Genomic DNA, 19,732 nt, shown 5'->3' with positions numbered 1-19,732 from the left:
TGGAGGAAAACCTTTGAGTCGCTTAAAAAATAAAAATAAATTTTTAAAGAAAAGAAGAGCCAATAAATCTTTCAACTGCACTCAGTGTGGAAAGAGTTTCACACGCAAACGAAGTCTTGAGATTCACATGAGCGTTCACACTGGAGAGAAGCTGTTCACATGTGATCAATGTGGAAAGAGATACTCATGCAAACGAAATCTTAAAGAACACATGATGATTCACGCCAGAGAGAAGCCGTTTACCTGCACTCAATGTGGAAACAGTTTCACATACAAACGACGTCTTGAGATTCACATGAGGATCCACACCGGCGAGAAGCCATTCACATGTGATCAGTGCGGGAAGAGTTTCAGTCAATCTTCACACCTTAATGTTCACATGATGATCCACACCGGAGAGAAGCCGTTCACATGTGATCAATGTGGAAATACATTTATCTGTGCATCACACCTGAAGAGACACCTGACAGTTCATACGAAGGAGAAGCCGCATTCATGTTCTGTGTGTGGAAAGAGTTTTTCACTGCTGGAAAATTTACATAAACATGAGAAAACTCACACTGGGGTGAGAGAGTACATGTGCTTTGAGTGTGAGAAGACTTTTACTATAGCAAGCAATTTAAAACGGCACCAGAGGATCCACACTGGAGAAAAACATGAGAAAACTCACACTGGTGTGAGAGAGTACATGTGCTTTGAGTGTGAGAAGACTTTTGCTACAGCAAGCAATTTAAAACTGCACCAGAGGATCCACACTGGAGAGAAACCTTACAAGTGTTCACACTGTGACAAGAGATTCAGTCAATCAGAACATCTGAAAACACATGAGAGGATTCACACTGGAGAGAAACCTTACAAGTGTTCACACTGTGACAAGAGATTCAGTCAATCAGAACATCTGAAAACACATGAGAGGATCCACAGCAGAGAGAAGCCGCACACGTGTGATCAGTGTGGAAACAGTTTCTCTTTTAAAAGTCACCTGAAGCTACACCTGAAGATCCATGCAGTGGAGAAACCACATCAACACAGTCTGAGATCACGGTAAGTAGTTCATCTTAATGTGCTGAGAAACAAAAGCTGCTTTTCCACCTATGGAAAAGGTTCCAGTTGTGCTTCCACTTGAGCCTGGTACGGCATGGCACAATTACAAACCGTTCTCAGCCCTGAACTCTCAGCACTCTTGGCTACCCGCGCGCGAACCGTGATGGTTGAATGTGTTTACTAGTGTCGGAAATTTGGATTCTTTCCAGAGATTTGTTCTTTTTCAGTTCATTCACCAAAATGATTAGTACATTGATTTGTTCAGTGACAATTTCTTCATATTACATAAATGCGCCAGCAGGGGGCGAAAAAGAGTCTCTTATTTGGTGTCTTATAAGTCCACGAAAGTATTTACTTACTTACTATCTTTATTTACTTGTAACAAAAAAAAATTATTTGGCTTTATTAAAATGTGTTTCTCATTTATTTATTAAATTAAAGGTGCATTGCGCAACATTTCATGTTAAAAATACTGTTTTTCTAACCCATACATGCTTGAACAATTGCCTGATGGGCTGAATGAGTCCTTTTCTGATCACTGCAATTGCCTCTATAATCCTGTACAGTAAAATAAATAAGAGGGATTCGGGTCGGAATTTGAGACTGGGCCTATTAAATTGCCTATATTGCAGTTTCGCCAGAGGGGGCATAGTTCTGCAAAAACTCAGAGACTTGCGCAATGCACCTTTAATAAAATAAGTCAAAATCAGTGGTTCAGATGACCAAAGCACAAAGGTTTTCTTGCATAATTAACATTTTAGTTGTTTGGTCAGACATTTACATATTCATAAATCTGGGATTATGTTTAATGTTGAGTAATGTTCTATGTTAAATATGAATATATAAACAATCGTATGTGCACAGTAGTTTTGACTGTGTTTTGCATCCGCTTTCTGCCAATTGCTGAATGAGATTGACTCGCATGCTAATGACCGACCTACCCGGTACTCTCCCAGTATTACATGTCTCTTCACAGCCTGAACTGGAATGCTATTGGCCGACACTACACAAATGAGACCTAACTAATACTGCCAATTTTTTTGTTTGTTTTACAGTGAAGGGTGTGGATTGAAATCCACTGCTGCTTCAATGTATATGTAATGAGTGATTATAATCAAGGTATTAATCAATGTTTTTCCTTCTAAATATCACATGGGTTGAATTACTTCTCTGGAGATTTTACTTTGTTATGGAAGTTACCAGTGTGATTACTGAAATGTTTCATGTATTTTTTAATGTATGTATTTGATATCTGAATGCAGTAACAGTGCTTGCCTATTTATCCCGGCTTCCAGAAATGATATAGGGACTGGTTTTATGTTTGAGAAAGGTCTTCAACGTGTTAAAACATTTCTCAGTTAAAGCCTTATTTTACATTTAGACTAAAGTGTCCAATATCCTTGAGAAAAAGAACTTGTTATCTTGATGTTTTGAGACGAGACTCCTGTTTATAGTTCAATCCTGGCCAAATCCAACCTTGGAAAAGATGTGTGTCGGTGTGTGTGTTAGTCTTCTTGCTTACAGGTTAAGGAACCACTGGCATTGTTGGAGATTTACTGAGTTGTTGTTCGGGACATGCTGGCACCCAGCAACCCAAATCCCCGACCTGGAAGGTCACGACGTGCCTGACTTCAGGGTCCGTGTGTCAGATGCATAATCTAAGGAGATATGCTTCAGTCTATCTGTATATGTGTGGAAAATTACTATGTTTATCTATTTCTTAGCCAATGAGAACCAGTCAACCTGTAAGCAATGACGTAGCTTAGACCTTGGAAACGGTATAACTGCTGTGATCTTTGTAACTGTAAGCGGGGCGGCCTACAAACTCCTGTGTGAGTCTTGAAGCTGAACTTCTGCTGATGAAACTGCAAACTATCTTCAGTAAAACTATTTTTCAATTTTTTTATAATTCTGACTCCGGGTCTTCTTTCAAACATCTGGTACATTGGGTCCTAAACTGTTAACCCCTAACAACGTGAAGGACTATAATGCATTAAGAGCTCGCTCAAGTACTGCAGAGCTAAACCATTTAGTGCTTTGTAAGTAATCAGCAATATTTAAAAAATTTTACGATGTTTAATAGGGAGCCAGTGCAGTGTTGACAGAACCAGGCTAATATGGTCATACTTCCTGGTTCTGGTAAGAACTCGAGCTGCTGCGTGATGAACTAGCTGTAGTTTGTTTATTAAGCGTGCAGGGCAACCACCCAGTAGAGCATTACAATAATCTAGCCTTGAGGTCATGAACGCATGAACTAATTGTTCCGCATTTGTCAATGAGAGCATATGGCGTAATTTAGATATATTTTTAAGATCAGCCTATGTTGTGTGAGAGCGCGATGCGCGAGTGCCATCACTTGGATTTGTTCCACTGCTGGGAAATAACTTAATACTCTGTTATTAGTCATACAGATAATATGACATCATCCGAAACAGTAAAATGTATATTTTTATTTGTGTACATTCAAAATGACTACAAAATATAATGCCATTGAAAAATAAATAAAACAACATGATGCGCTGCTTTAGCGTGTCTCGGTCTCTTTAGATCTTTCTGGCGCTCAACCACAAATGAACCAAAATACAGAGAATACTTCTTGGCGCGCCTACTTTTGAAAGTCAACATTTAGATTATTTAACGTTAAATGCATTATATATGCCAGAGTAACTTTGGAATAAATCACAGCTTGTGTCATGATAAAACGTGACTTAGCCTATACAGTCCAGAAAATAGGCTAGCCTATAGGTTATAGCAAATTCAGACCAACTGCTGGTCTACACAGAGAAAAAGCCCTTTCTAGGCTCTTCTATTGTACCAAGCCATTCGCTAGTCTAGTTGTTTGATGGGAAAATTAAATGTAGCCTATAGTTGCTATACACGCGTTAAGTTTTGTAAGCTCCGTGCAACTGCTGCAACGGACTATTATTACTAGAATATTAGAAATCTAATACTCAAGCTGATTTCTCATTTTTCTACTCTTAATATTAAATAAAATAAAAAAACGACTGAACGAAAGATACACGGATTCTCTTGAACCACCACTGCGTTTGCGGCAGAAAACTACTGCAGTGCAGCCAAAATGCTCTGTTCCACTTATCTGAGATCCTTTACTCTTCCCTGTGGATGACCTGTGACCTACTTTCTGTAAGATCTGAATTTTTGAGATTGAATTTTAGAAAACTGAACTTGAAGTTCCGAATTTCTTCATCTTGAAAACTTGAATCTGTTTTTTTTTAAACTGAATATTTGCAGTATACGAATTCAGAACAAAAAAAAAACTAGCTGTTTGAAAATACATGTCTATAAAATTCAGCCATAAAAACATTTCAATTTGTTAAATTTCAAATGTTCAATATTCGTTTAAAAAAATCAAATTCAGAACTATTTAAACTAAATCAGGGTATCTTCCGTCCATTTCAAATCCGTTTTCAATTAAAAAACAGAAAACGAAAAATTTAATCGTTTTTCAATTTATTATATCCGTCATAAAATGAAGATAAAAGAAGACGGATTTTAAAAAGAAGGAATTAATACATTTTACTATATTTCGTTTCTCAATCTTACTTCTTAAAACTAAATTGTGAAAAATGAAATAAACAAAATCTTAAAAAGCTACATTTTCCACAACGGAGCTACCTTTTTTCATCAGCATTTGCAAAGGTCAACGGCAGGGGGAGCAAAGACGCGGCAAAATTATTACAATGGCATCTTTAGCAAGGCACGCAGATGTGATCGTCAACATGATTGATGATCATATGACTAATGAAAATATTTCTGCGCACCTATCCCAAATGGGTGTACAAAAATGCTCTGCCAGGAGTGTTCGCAGATTTTGCAAAGAACACAACGTGAAAAGACGCAGCCACGTTGATGATAGTCATCTAGAGCTGGCAGTGGCCAGCGCTATAAATGAGGTTAGTTTATGGACTATTTTTTAAGTTTATTATTCATGTTTATTCATGTTATGTAAGGGGACATTTGTTATGAATGCAGCACAAAAATATTCAGCCTGCAAAAGCAAATATATTTGTTACTGATAATGATTGTGTCTTCCTTTCGCATTTACATTTATTGTACATCTTTGCCAGGATTAATGAGAAGATCTGGCATGACATGTAATCTCAGATGTATATGTAACACTCTTTGTAAACACACACACACACACACACACACACACACACACACACACACACACACACACACACACACACACACACACACACACACACACACACACACACACACACACACACACACACACACACACACACACACACACCTATCATAAGGGGACTGTCCATGCATAATCGTTTTTATACTGTACTATATTCACCCCTCTTTAACTTTGGGAATACCAGTACATACACACACAAACACACAATTAGTATAATGCATACTAATGAGTTATATCATAAAAACAACATTTTCTTCTTTGTTCAACAGGTGGGGCCAACATTTGGGCGCATATTTATGACAGGTTATCTGTCATCAAAAGGCATACATGCAGGTGAAGTTCGGGTCGGTAAAGCACTACAACTGGTTCATCCACCATATCATGAATTGCGACAAACGGTTGGTTTTACCCTGTCTTTAAGGCCTTTAACTGAGTTATTTAATACAGTTGTCTAATCATTTAAAGTTTATTATTAAATAGTATTATTATTGATTATTCCTGAGTGAGACTGAAATGCAGTGGCAGTTCTGTTATAACAGCTTGTTTTGTGAACTATTAGGGTGTACGCAATCTGAATCCAGTCCCCTACCATGCAGAATACATGGGACATAAACTACACATGGACCAAAATGAGAAGCTGGTGATGTTTGGGGTGACGCATGTTGTGGCAATAGATGGCTTCAGCAGCCAAATTGTGGCTCATAACACCATGCCTGTTAAAAACAACTTAACAATCTATCAGAAAGTTTACAGGTTAATACATGCCCCATTAACATTTATTCTTTGTGTGTCAGTCTTAAATCAATGGTTCTCAATTCCTGACCTGAGTGAACACATCACTGCACTTTTCAGATGTCACAGACTGGAAACATTTTTGACTCCCTGACAAGATATTTCTATGGGCCCCCTACCCATTAAAAACACTATATCACAATACTTTGGCCCTTATGAACAATTTGAAATTGGTGTTAAATGTGACACCAGGTAAATTGGTCTAACTAGAATTGAGAATCATTATGAACTAATTCAGCAAGTTTTGAACATTTAAACTGCACTGCCAGTTTTTGAAGCCTGGATTTTCTTTCAGAGAAGCTGTGACAAAAAACGGCTTGTGGGATCAAATCCGGGTGGACCATGGAAAAGAGTTCTATATGTGCCTGTATATCCAAGAGCTGCTGTCCAGACACAGATACAATATAAACAGGCAACCATATGTACAGACAAAATCATCAAGGGTAAGTTTTTCCTGCCACATTAAAAACCTCACCTGAAGTCTATCATTTCTTTACACAATAAAATAAATAGTATGATACTGTATCCACAGAACCTCAAAGTTGAGCGAATATGGCCAGAAATAAATAACAGAGTCAACTATCCCCTGAAAGAAGCCCTGCTGCAACTTCAAGACCAAGAGGTGATCAACATGGAGGACAACACAACTAGATTTTGTGTATCCAATCTCACTTGTCAGGTTTCCTCAATTGGGCTTGAACGAACTGTGCTATCATGGAATGCACATAGGATTGCAGGTATTTCTAAACATGCATTTTCTTTTTTTGGTTGTAACAATGTAAACATACAAAATTATATACAAATCATTATTTTGTATATAATTGCACCATTGTCAAGCTACATGTAGATTTTGTGTCCTCTCTATGATCGAGATCCGAGCCATTTCATGCTAGAGTTGGCTTTACTTACAACCTTTTTAAACCTTTCTTCTTGTTTATATATTAATTATGGCACTGCTGTTCTAGGAAAAGGAATACCAAACATCTTGGCTGAAGGTGGGTGTCCAGCAAAGATTTCCGAGGAACTCCTTCCACAGGCCTCTGTGGTTGCTGACATGTACCAGCAAGATGTGGGGTCCAGTCTGACAAGAACATCAACATTCGGGACAGATCCCTTTTCTTGTGAGGAAGACAGAGCCCAGGCGGAGGAAGAATTTGCTGATCATTATCCAGACATTACACGGTGCTTTGATCAGGCTGTAAATTATGACTTCACACCCTTTAAAGAAGCCATATTACATCTCATAAATGTAACAAGACGTTATTCATGAAGATGAAGGTTTCTTTAAGAATACCAAGAACAAGACATTCATCATAAAACTTAACATTTATTACATATTTCTGTGAACAATAATTTTACAAAGTACAAAAATAAACAGCAAGTCTTTTGAACATAGGCAATATCAATTGTGTTAAAACAATGCTGTAATTTGAGGTATAAAACTGTCACATTAAAGCTTTAATAAAGTGCTATCCAGTCCTGCATTTTACTTCAAAAGTTGAACTTGACACTTAAACAGTGATATTTGGTATATAACTTACATTGTATATAATGTAAACAATTACTCTGATTAAAGCAGAAAAAGTGCTGCCTGTAGTGCTTCTCACTTTTAAGTCAATAACTGAACAGTAATAACTTGAACAGTAATAACTTTTTTTATACTGTATATGCAAGAGTATATTTACTCTTAACGTGTAACAAACACCAGAAACTAATAAAGAGCTGCCGTAGTAGTGCCATATTATGAAACTTCTTAACGTGTGACACTTGTAACAGGTATACAGCTTTTTTTCCCACTGTATTTAATCTTTGATAAGATCACCAAAAGCAGACAATGCACCATCAATTCCTGTGACTCTGCAGGTGTTTTCCCTTGAGTTGTCTCCTCTGCATTTCACACAGGTGTTGGCATTTCGCTGCCACTGGTCAAAGCACACTTTGCATGCAATGAGACTCTGACAACAAACTGCAAAAACAGGATCATTCATGGGCCCTAAAAATTTAAAATAAAGAAAATTACTTGTTAGTTTTTTCATAATATTTCTGGGATCTTAATCCAGAGAGAAGAGAGGAAAGTATTACAGTTTAATTCACAAAATACTATCCTGGCTATCAACAAATCTTATAGAGACTAAATTATCTTGTTAACAAACCTTTGCAAATTATGCAAGCAAATGCATTTTTAATAGCTGCACGTTCTTCGTCCGTGAATGTAATAAAACGTCTGCGTGCCAACGTCAGCTCAGATAAGCCTCTGATGGCCTGCGCAACCTCTGGCAGCTCTTGGGATGCCAACACCACCTCTTCAATTCTTTCTAAGACCTCTGGTAGCTGGCTGTCATCATCCCGTTGGCTGAGGAAAGAAGTTACAATAAGCACACCATGTTTTTCAAATATTTAAGTTGGTTACATGTTAGTAACTAACATGCTCCAAATATCTGCTATTTTACCTTAATCTTCTCCTTTTGGATCTCATATCCAAGAACTGTTGTTCAGGCACAGCAAAAACCTTCCTAGAATTTTGTTTCCAGTAAGCTGACCCTGCGGAAATCATTCGTATTTTAAAAGATGAATAATGTCAAGATTGAACAAGTGAAAATTTTATAATAGGAAAACAACACTACTAAAATGCAGACACCAAAACAAGCTGCTTTCAATGTGCTTTTTGCCCTCTATCAAGGCTTCATCAATCAGAACCTTTACCTTTACTATCAGTTACCTTTTGTTCCCTCTGTATCGAGAATTTCATTCCCCTGGCCATCAGTCAGTATCATACCATCTTCTGATCCAATAGCATCTTGGACTTTTGCCAAGATACCAGGAACTGATGCCTCATGTTCATGAAAACGGATCGCCAGAGTCTTCTGGGGTGTCCATTTTCCACCAACCAGATCAGCAAGAAAAACATTCCTTGAAATGAAAATATGTTTAGTTTAATATCCAAAGACCACCCCATCTTCCTATAGCCTAGAGTAGACCTAGGGAGAATGCAATGCCAACATACAGTGTAGTCACAGTATATTTCTGGCTTCAATAATTCAGGCAGACATACAAGTTGTTAAAAAAAAAACCTTGCTATTATTAGAGAACTGACAGTGAACTGATAACATATGTCATTTGCTAAGGTCTTCAATTTTTCGTTAAAACTCAAAAGCATCAACTAAAACTGTCATCATAATATTGTTCCCATGGGCAAAACGTTTGTTGAACTCGCCGTTGAAAAGGTTTTGACATACTGGCCCGCGGCGCAGACAAAGATGCCTGCAAAGCAGAACCAGCGGCCGCACTGGGTCGTTGAAAGGCAAAGCGCACAGACTGAGATCCAGCAATGGGTCGAACACTTGGGTCCGGTGACTGCACCTCGGCAGAATCTCCGTGAACTTCGTAGTGTCCTCTTGCAACAAGATCGACACTACTAAAAAATCCACTCGCTCCAGCGAAGATAGCGACGTTGCTATCATCTGTGATGTAAACACTGGAACTACACACCTTAAATTAAAATGGATAGTTGTCTATAAGATTATATAGTTTTGCTTAATTGTAACATTTTCTAATAATTGGCACAGATGGGAAAATTCGGCCCTGCAGGCTCACTGTCCTGCAGTTTAGACCCAACCGTGATAAAACTCGCCTGCCTGTAGCATTCCAGTAATCATTAAGACAGAGATTAACGTTAACTGGCTAAAAGTTGTGCTTGATTAGGGATGCAGCTGAACTTTGCAGGACATTGGCCTGGATAAGGCGAGTTTGCCCATCACTGCAGTGGCATATGATATATATATATATATATATATATATATATATATATAGCTATATGTGATACGTTTTATCAAAAAAATGATAAATCTAAATCATTACCTGAAATATACGGCCAATCTTATCAGTTGTCATGTCTTCGTCCTTTAAAGTTACCCTCTTAGGACCCTTGAAAAGCGTGTATGTATCCATGGCTTGCTTGAAGGAAGTTTCGCGACTGAATTCGGCATCCGCACTCTTCCGTTTCCATTCGTCCCGGCGCGTGAACTTCCGGGTCACAGCAGCTTAGTTAAAAAATCAAAATGTCATATTCCATTTTTAGGCCAATATTCTGAAATCCATTATTTAGAGTAGATAATGTGTCTGGCATAATAGAAAAATATAACTTTAAGTAAATATTAAACAAAGGCAATAAAATGATAAATAAAAAAACGATTAGTTTTTTCATTTTCTGTTTTTTTGATTGAAAACGGATTTGAAATGGACGGAAGATACCCTGATTAAACTACCACCTAAAATTCAATTTTGTTAGATTACACTTGCAAATAATTCAAATTTACACAATTCAAATTCAAATCGTTTTGTCATATTATAAGCTCAATAGATAGGGCCCATAGTGTTCAAGTGGCAAGTTCTATAAATTTCCAAACATCTTTCAGAATTGAAGTTCAAGAACGTTGTGGTGGATGACCAAGTTTGTTTTCAATGGAATAAGAGCATGTCATTGTTAAACAACACCACCAATAATGAAAGAGGCCTGTGGAAATGTTGAGAAGAACTAGAATTTAAACATTCATAATGATTTTCCCCTTCATAATGCATAATAAGTACCGTATTTTCCAGACTACAAGGCACACTTTTTTGGCTGGTCCTGCGACTTATTGTCAGGTGCGACTTATATATCAAAATGAATTCAGACTGACCAAGAGAAAACATTACCGTCTACAGCCGCGAAAGTACAGATGCTGCTCCTGTAGCCTACCACTGAAAAAAACAACTGAAGAACTGCTAGCTGAAACATTCACCTAAAGACAACTAAGAAAGCCTAAACACAAACAAAATGCCCCCAAAAAGAAAAAAATCTCCATGTTTTCGGTGCTGATGCGGTGATGCTGTGGTGCTGATGCGTTCATGTAACATGTAAGGGTGGTGCTGCCAATAAAGGACCTAAAAGCTGTCACAAAGAACCGGCAAAAGTAATGATTATGAATATGTCAAATATAGCAAGGAGACATTTTAATTGTTTACTAATAAACAACAGTGTCAGTGTCGGCTGCAAAGATGAAGTTGACGATGCTGACTCGCGATCTTCGCAGTAGTGAACGCGCCAGAGAGAAATTCACATTTCATACGGATTACATAAGCAGCAGTAGCGGCTGCTGGTCTTTCAAAGAGGGGAAGCTAATTAATTTTTGGCCTACATCATAAAAATTGTCCGTTTATTTATTTATATGTAAATTCTATGTTCCTTTTCAAGAAAATGAAACTGACCCTGTCGTACCAACTTTTCCAGTGACTTGACCACAGTATCCTCTCAATGGCCAGCAGAGTTAAATATAATTGTATAAATGTAATAATATAATAAAGATATAAATAATAATATAATAAATTATCATAATACTACTAATAATAAATTTTAAATTATTTTAATAATTATTTTTAATTATTACTAATAATAATAATATACAAAAAATATAATAAGTACTAATATAATAAAGGTATTAATGTATAATTGTATGAAATGTAATATGAAAATTGACTAGCAATTTCGACAAGCAAATACCAAGAAATAGGTTGCAATAGTTACTACACTTGAAAAATCCGCTATGGGACTGAGCTCGAATAGCTTCAGCGTCAGTGACTTTTTATTGTATGAAATTGCTATCAATCAAGGGAGACGCAGCCTTTCGACAGACCCTCCAATCATCACGCAGAAGCTCGGAGTCCAGTCCAGCCCACTCCTCATTCACCCCCAGAGACTGGGCGGGAAATAATCGCAGCATATATATATATATATTTTTTTTTTTTTAAGTGTATACACCACCTATATGGGAATGACATGAAGGTGGAAAGTTACAACCAACAGATTATTTCATTAAAAAAGAGCAACACAGCACATTATTCACGCTTAAATAGAACAACAGTACAGCAATTTTTGAAAGAAGTCTGCAATTATTTGATAAAAAAATACAGAAACAACAGTAATATTGTGAAATATTACAATTTAAAATAATGATTTTCTATTTTAATATACTTTTAAACTATAATTTATTTCTTTGATCAAAGCTGAATTTTTAGCATCATTACTCCAGTCTTCAGTGTCACATGATCCTTTAGAAATCATTCTAATATCCTGATTTGATAATCAGGTATTATCAATGTTGGAAACAGTTGTGCGGCTTAATATTTTTTATAACCTGTGATCCTGATTTTTTCAGGATTCACTGATGAATAAGTTAAAAAGAACAGCATAACTTTCTTAATAATTAGTCAAGTCAACTTTATTTATATAGCGCTTTTTACAATACAGATTGTACCAAAGCAGCTTCACATTGATAACATGAAAATAATACAACAAAGTTTGTTTCTAGAAGAAAATTGCATCATCGTCTACCCATACATAAGGCAGATAAATAATATTGTTGAATATTAAATGTCCCCAACTAAGCAAGCCAAAAGCCAAGGCAACAGTGGCAAGGAACCAAAACTCTAGCCTGGGTTTCAGCCCGAACCCCGCCCACAACATTTTTTGGACGGGAAGTTCGGTCTGGACTCGATCCATTCAGGAGTAATTATGCTCGGCTTCCAGAAGGCCAAGCCAATCAAATTGCCGGCAGGGCGGGCTTTAATCGATGATGGACAGCAACAGTAACGTAATCAACCACGTCATCAACGAGCGCTTGGGTTGAATTCGTTTGAACAAAGATGCATAGACAGTAAAATAAAAGATGACTGCCTCTGGAGAATTTAGATTTCACACTTACAAATAAATCAGATAGAATAAATGCATATTTGGGGTGCTGTCCGAGGAGAGGGCGGGCTCGGTATTCGGCCCGAACCCACTCCCCCCGTATTCCAGGCTGTGGAAGACCAGCCGAGAGTGAGTGGACGTGGAGGGATGCTGAAAACTGTCAAGGAATGTTAGGTGAGTTGACAGAGTGAATATATGCTTCCTCTAATGCTGATAGTGTAGATATGGTAATCGTTTGACACTGGATTGATTATTTGAACGTGCTTTTCCCGAACTTTGTTTACGAAACGTGTAGATTTGCGTCATCGCGCCATCGCGTCTGTTATAGAAGATATCGACAGCGCATTCATTTTAAAAGAGGAACAGAGAACTGCGATCAAGGCATTTGTCGATCAGAAACATGAATGAAAAACATACGTCACTTACTCTGTTGCTCTGATTGGCTGTAGGCCTATCCAATTGAGTGCAGAGGAATTTTCTTTCCTGGTTCGGTTGAAACACGCCCCATAATCAAAGCTCAATTGAGCAGTATCAGACTCACATTCTGCCTAGAATATGAGTATGACGAAGTCAGGCTACCAAAACTCCATCAGGTGACAGAATGGAGAAAAAAACTTGGGAGAACCCAGGCTCAGTCGGGGGCCAGTTCTCCTCTGGCCAACCAGCGAACAGTGTATGATTATGATCCAGGCAGCATTACAGGTCAGAAGTCAAATTGGCCGTCAAATCAGAAGTCAAATCAAAACAGCCTTCACAGGGCTGATGAGGCTGGCACTTCAGAGATGCATCATGGTTAGGTCCAGGTGCAGATCCACCATCTGATCTGGATACGGACAGGGTCCACCTCACTTCAGAAACGGAGAGACTGGTGGACACTTCAGGACTGCGTTGTCGTCGCGTCCAGGCGCAGGTCCACCATCTGATCTGGATACGGCCTGGATCCGGCGGAAGAGGAGAGGCTAGTTGGCACTTCAGGACTGCGTTGTCGTCGCGTCCAGGCGCAGGTCCACCATCTGATCTGGATACGGCCTGGATCCGGCGGAAGAGGAGAGGCTAGTTGGCACTTCAGTACTGCGTTGTCGTTGCGTCCAAGCGCAGGTCCTTCATCAGATCTGGATACGGCCTGGATCCGGTGGACTAGGGTTGGGCGATATGCTCCATTTTCATATCGTCCTATCGTCAGCCTGTGAGATCGGCGATACACGATATTATCGTGAGGGGGGCGGGGCTTACTTATTTGATTATTAACTTGCTTATTTACTCATCAATTTGCTTGTTTTATTATTTCGTTTTAAATGAGAATCTTTTTCTATTTTGCTAGCAAAGGTGGAGTGTTTATTAATAGGCTAAATCAGGTTATTTCCTGGTATAGTGAGGTAAAAAAAGATCCTAATCATTCTTGTATCTGACCATTCTTGTATATTTCAACATGTCAGCGGGAAATTTACGGACACACATTATCCTCTCATGCCGTTACAGATGCAGCATTTTGACTGTAGGCTGCTTCTGCACGAGATCATGAGAACACGTTTTAATTTATTGGGTCAAGAAAGAGTCGGAGTCTGCGATATGTCCTCCTACCAGTGCTCTCTCTGTCTGGATGCACTTCACTTATGCGCACCGCACTTCAATAAGCCCAAATAACGCGGGTTTTAAATGCCGGAAGAAATCACTCAGAGGCAAAAATCTAAAAGTCAATCGGCTACGCCTATGACTTGACTCTGATAAAGGAAAACGGGTTAATCCGTTTACATGACCACATGCATTGTCAGTTTATTCAGCATAATCGAGTTAATAACGTGCATGTAAACGCGATCATTCCCTGAAAACGAAAGCAGAAACGGACTGCGCTTTCACTGCATTAATGGCGCGTTCTCTCAGAGACGACGGTGGATATAACGGTAGGCTACAGCATCTTAATTTACTGGCTTAATATTTCTCTTGTGGACTTACATTATTGACAGTGAAAAAATTAGAAGAATATTTCTTGTTAAACAAGTTTGAAGTTGCTTGTGATTTTCACAGATGGTAGAGTTTCACAGATGCTTCGTGTAGCCTACTAAGACTTTATAAGGCCTATAGGCGGCCTATATAATTTTATTGATATTATTATTATAATTAATATTTTGTAATTGTACTGTTTTTAGTGTTATTAGTGTCATTAAATATTTTGTTAATGTGCTATATGGAAACAAAATGCGCCGCATCTTCATCTTGGCTCTGTATAAGAATGATGCGCCTGTTAAAACAAGCACTCATGACAATTTATGAATGGATCACCTTGCAATTAAATTTCGTTGTGGGATGTAGTTTTTTTTTAGTCTGTTTTAAAAATATTTTCTTTGAGGAGTCCTCATACGCGTGCGTCGGTGATGTCACATGTGTGGTTATGTGGTGATGTCGCAAGTGTGGTTATGTGGTGATGTTGTTATGAATTTAGGCAAGGCAAATATAATTGTAGTTCCTAATTATTTTAATAACTATACTAGCTTCATAATAATAATAATGATTTAATACATTAATGGGAAAACAAGCCAATTATCGTATTGATATCGTCAAAGGCATCTGCCATCGGCGAAATCTCTGTCTATCGTCGATACACGATACTATCGTCTATCGGCACAACCCTACGGTGGACTGCTGTAAACCTCAGTATAAACAGAGACTAATATTAGCGTAGACGCCATTCTTCTTATGATGTAAACGAATACATCAGGATTTATGAGAAGTGTTCCTTTGTTCCGGCTGGCCTAATCTATGCAGCCGCTATGAATTATAGAAGTCTATAATGTGTTATGTGTATGCTAGGTCAAAGAGATGTGTTTTTAGCAGAGATGGGGGACTCGAGTCACATGACTTGACTCGAGTCAGACCCGAGTCGCAAAATTAAGGACTTGAGACTTGCTTGACTAAATTAAGAAAATGACTCGACTTGACTTTGACTTGAGATCCAATGACTGGAGACTTGACTTGACTTGAACTGTATGACTCGAGAATGACTTGATATACATTTTTATATAAATCATTGCAACATCAATTGATGAACAAAATGAAAGCAACAGAACCATTGACGTCAGTCATCAGATTCTGCGCAATTGCGTGACGCTGCACAAGCCCAGAAAAAACATACATTGCGGTGAGCGCGCGCTAAACACAAAAACATCTCCAGGCCAGCATCGTTTCTTTTTGGATATAAACACTTGACCATATTCAATTAATGTTAATGTTAATGTTTTGTCGTGTTTTATGTTTCTCTTAAAGCAGGGTTAGATGTTATCAGGGGGTTGGGGGCAAAAAATGCCAGCAGAATTAATATGCACCCAAAATTCAAAATGTGGTGGACAAATTGTCCTAGTATGAGTTATTTTTATAATTATCCTATCAAATATTATATAAAAAAATATTTCTAGAATATTGGCGCGATTGCAAATGTGATAATGATTTGATAAAACAGTTCAGTAAACAAAGAGTGAATATTGTGATGTGACATTTTAGACATAATATTCCAAATATTCTCTGTTTTTGCTCTATTTCTACAATGACAATAGTTCCAAACAAGCCACAGAAAGAGTTATGTGTATTTGTGATTCAGTGACCTAGTTGCTTAGTTCCAGAATGAATCTGCCGTTTTGAACAAATCAGTTGAATAAATGCTTCTATGACTCGTACATTAAGATGGTGATTTGGCGCCACCTATTGGTGGTTTTAACTTCATAATTAAAAATATATAACTTCTATAAAGCCGATGCCAGTTTGAAGAATGCCATTTGGTGGCATAGGAACCAATATTATTGAATTATGAATTGTTTAATACATTTTAATGGTCTTCTGCAATGTTTGAGGCATATTTATTTTTTCATGCTTTAATGCTGGCCTAATTTCAGTTACATTTACATTTTAGGCTATGTAGTTTGAAATTTTATTTATTTTTTATTTTTTAGATTTTTTATTGTAGTAACCACTCAGCTGTATGTGGAAATGCATATTTTTTTTAAAAAGTTGCAAATAAAACCATAGTCCACAACTTCTGTAGTTTTAACTTATTTTAATGTATAAATTCTGTGAAATAATCAAACGTTTGTTAGCCTTGAAATCTAGACGCACCCTAGCGGCAGCAAAATGTATTTTGCAGCCAGGTGGGTCTAGCAACTCTCAATAGACCTTCTAGCTGCAAAAACCCAAATTGGGTCAGGCCAATCACAACGCGTATAGAGTAGGCGGGGCGGGCTTAACATAATGACGACAGAGATGTGACGGTTCCCTGGCTTGAAAACAAAGAATGGCTGCTGGCGAACAGTCTTTCGAATCGGCTTTGGCCGCAACTCTGGAGGACTTGGAGTTAAGTTTTTCTTTGAGAAAAGAGCAAAGAACGGCACTTAAGTCATTCTTTAAAAAGGAAGATGAGTTCGTAGTTTTGCCGGTGTTATATCAGATTCTATGACCGCTCTGGTTGGTTGAAGCGCTGTCCTATTGCGTGCAGAGGGAATTTGAAAGACAGCCGTTTACCCCGCCCCTCGGATTGAGCGTGTCTATGGTGAGTTTCCAGACCTAACATCTTGATGTAGGTCTGGCTTGCCAGGCTAAACGTTTGTATGACTTCCCAGTGACTTGTGACCCAAGCTACGACTTGACTTGACATAAAGCAGTGACTTGACTTGACTTGCTTTTTCACAAAATTGACTTGGACTTGCTTGAGACTTGAAGGTTAAGACTTGAGACTTACTTGTGACTTGCTGTTACGGACTGCTCCGAGACACGAAGGTTTAGGTCCAAGTGCAGCTTTATTAGAGGGGAATCCAGAGGCGTAATCCAAGGTACAGGCAAGGGTCATACACAGATAGGCAGTCCAACCAAAGAAACAAACAAACAAACAAACAAACAAACAAAACAGGCAGGGACCAGAGGCAAGAGAGTAATCCAGGGAACAGGGCAAGATATCTAAAACCAAGAGACAAGAAAACCAAGAGAATGCTCAGAAATGCAGTGTAACACTAAACAAGACTTCGCGGTGAGTGAATGAATGAACATGGTATAAATAGACTTAGACTAACAGGGTGATGGGACACAGGTGAATGCAATCAGTGATAATGAGGTACAGGTGACTGTGATGAGTGATCAGAGATGAGTCCGGGCAGTGAGTATGGGAAATGTAGTCTGAGGGCGTTTTTCCACTGGGTTCGTTTGCTGCGGTCCGAACCCGAGTGCGCTCGTTCCCGGCGCCCCCCGCAGCGTTGGTCTGGTTTCACACTCAATTAGTTGTATCGAACCCAGGTGCGTTTGCAGTGATCTTACGTCATCGCAAACGCACACGGAAAATGCATGGATAATACAACTCGACTGAGCATAACTGTAATTTGTCTGTTTTTTTGGTGCTATTATGCACAACATAGTGAGAGACATCACCTCTTCAGTGTCCCACAACGTTCCCCTGCCACTCATGGTTGTCGTGTGTGAGGAAACAATGATATCGACAGTGATACGCATGCGCAGGATACTATACTTCCTGAACAAGCGCGCACCCGAGTCCGTGTTGCTTGCACATTAACGCGAACCGCGCCACGGTTCGGGAGCAACCGAGCTCAGACCACCTCCTCCAGGTAGTCTCGGGTTCGGTACTCTAGTGCGCACCCGGGTCCGATGACAGCGTTCACATTAGCGATTTTTCATGCGAACCGTGCCCCGGTCCGCACTAAACTGCCAGTGTGAAAACGCCCTGAGAGTGAACGTGAGTGTCTGATGTGGAGTGCCCTCTGGTGGCTCTCAAGGGCACTCCAGCTGGTGACCGTTACACTTGCACATGTGTGACTAACTCCCACCTCTGGTTTTTAGTCTAGCTTTGAACTGACAGAGTGTGTCTGCTTCCTGGACAATGTTAGGAAGACTGTTCCAAAGTTTTGGTGCTAAATAGGAGAAGGATCTGCCGCCAGCAGTCGATTTTGATATTCTAGGTATTTTCAACTGGCCGGAATTTTGAGATGTATTGTTTTATGTGAATGATTAGGCAGGATGATTTTCGCATCATTTTGAAGAAAAAACTCTAGGCGACAAAATGCATTATTCAGAAGTCTTGTGGACACATATTTAGTATGTGTTTTGTGGCCTTATTTCAGAAACTTTCATTTTTAGTTTTTTTTCAATAACCATGCATAAACATTATTCTCTCAAAAATACAAACATGTACATACATGTTGCTCACATATTATGGTAGCCCTGTTTTTGCTAAATAGAGTGTAATTACACCTTTGCCATTAATATGTTTATAAGCAACTGAAAAAAGCACAAATGTCAGGGCATGTCAGAACATCTCAAGGACCCCAAAGACACCTTAGACCCCAGAGTAGGGCTGCACGATTATATGCGATCTCATTTCTTAATGATGGCGATTCACTTCCGTGTATTTCCCTGCATTCAGATCATGCTGTATTCACACGTTATTGGTCACACTCACACAATAACAAAATAGGGTGTATGATAATAATAATATTCAAGTTGTACCGGCAAAAGTGCGTGTTCAGTGCTGTTCGCGAGTGTCACGACTCACCACAGCAATCCACTAACCACTTACGTTTCTGTGGTAAGTTGCAACCTACAGCTCCTGCACTGGATTCAAGCAGCTGCAGCTTGTTTAAGGTAGCCTAATGGAGAAAACCATTTTAGAACAGCAGCGAAAATGGAAAAGTAGGCTATATAAACTTAATATATCCTTTTATTGAAACGGGTGCTTTGCTGTCCTTTTACTTACACTTTTGCGCAGAGACAATTTTATGTCCTATAAATGTGTCGTATTTTTGACAATCCGCGCAGATTTCAGTTGATGATTGTTTAAAGTTATTAATAACAAAGAATGAGAAAGAAAAGAGCAGGATGTGCTTTATATTGAAAAGAAATATTAAAAGCGCGATAAATCGTGAAAGAGAACTGAATTATACTGACAGGATGCTGTGTGCGCGCTCCGAGCGCAACATGGACAAGCAGTCTTAGTCTCCGGTTGCGCG

At 38.7% G+C, this 19,732-nt stretch overlaps 4 protein-coding genes across 5 annotated transcripts in view; 2 read left to right on the top strand and 2 right to left on the bottom strand.

The window, feature by feature from the left end:
• The window catches only part of LOC309494422 (uncharacterized protein), a 251,719-nt gene that overhangs the window by 2,837 nt on the left and 229,150 nt on the right, over nucleotides 1-19,732 (top strand). The gene's annotated exons all lie outside the window — the stretch shown is intronic.
• The window catches only part of LOC309494337 (uncharacterized protein), a 255,507-nt gene that overhangs the window by 35,360 nt on the left and 200,415 nt on the right, over nucleotides 1-19,732 (bottom strand). The window lies entirely within an intron of this gene.
• On the top strand, nucleotides 4,442-7,288 carry LOC309481982 (uncharacterized protein). The gene is made up of 6 exons (XM_082147116.1): nucleotides 4,442-4,958; nucleotides 5,488-5,616; nucleotides 5,778-5,971; nucleotides 6,306-6,453; nucleotides 6,543-6,747; nucleotides 6,976-7,288. Exons 1-6 carry the CDS (start codon nucleotides 4,746-4,748, stop codon nucleotides 7,278-7,280), a joined length of 1,194 nt encoding a protein of 397 aa, XP_082003242.1. The 5' UTR covers nucleotides 4,442-4,745; the 3' UTR covers nucleotides 7,281-7,288.
• LOC309481988 (uncharacterized protein) lies at nucleotides 7,310-10,251 on the bottom strand. Its single transcript, XM_082147137.1, has 6 exons — nucleotides 9,869-10,251; nucleotides 9,225-9,499; nucleotides 8,730-8,920; nucleotides 8,461-8,551; nucleotides 8,164-8,363; nucleotides 7,310-8,003 (listed from the first exon to the last, which is right to left on the bottom strand). Exons 1-6 carry the CDS (start codon nucleotides 9,956-9,958, stop codon nucleotides 7,813-7,815), a joined length of 1,038 nt encoding a protein of 345 aa, XP_082003263.1. The 5' UTR covers nucleotides 9,959-10,251; the 3' UTR covers nucleotides 7,310-7,812.

The sequence above is a fragment of the Leuciscus leuciscus genome, assembly GCF_965113295.1.
Source record: "Leuciscus leuciscus genome assembly, chromosome: 1".
NCBI classification, from domain to species: Eukaryota; Metazoa; Chordata; class Actinopteri; order Cypriniformes; family Leuciscidae; genus Leuciscus; species Leuciscus leuciscus.
Note: the sequence above shows the minus strand (reverse complement) of the source record. Positions and strands in the feature narration are given on the sequence as shown.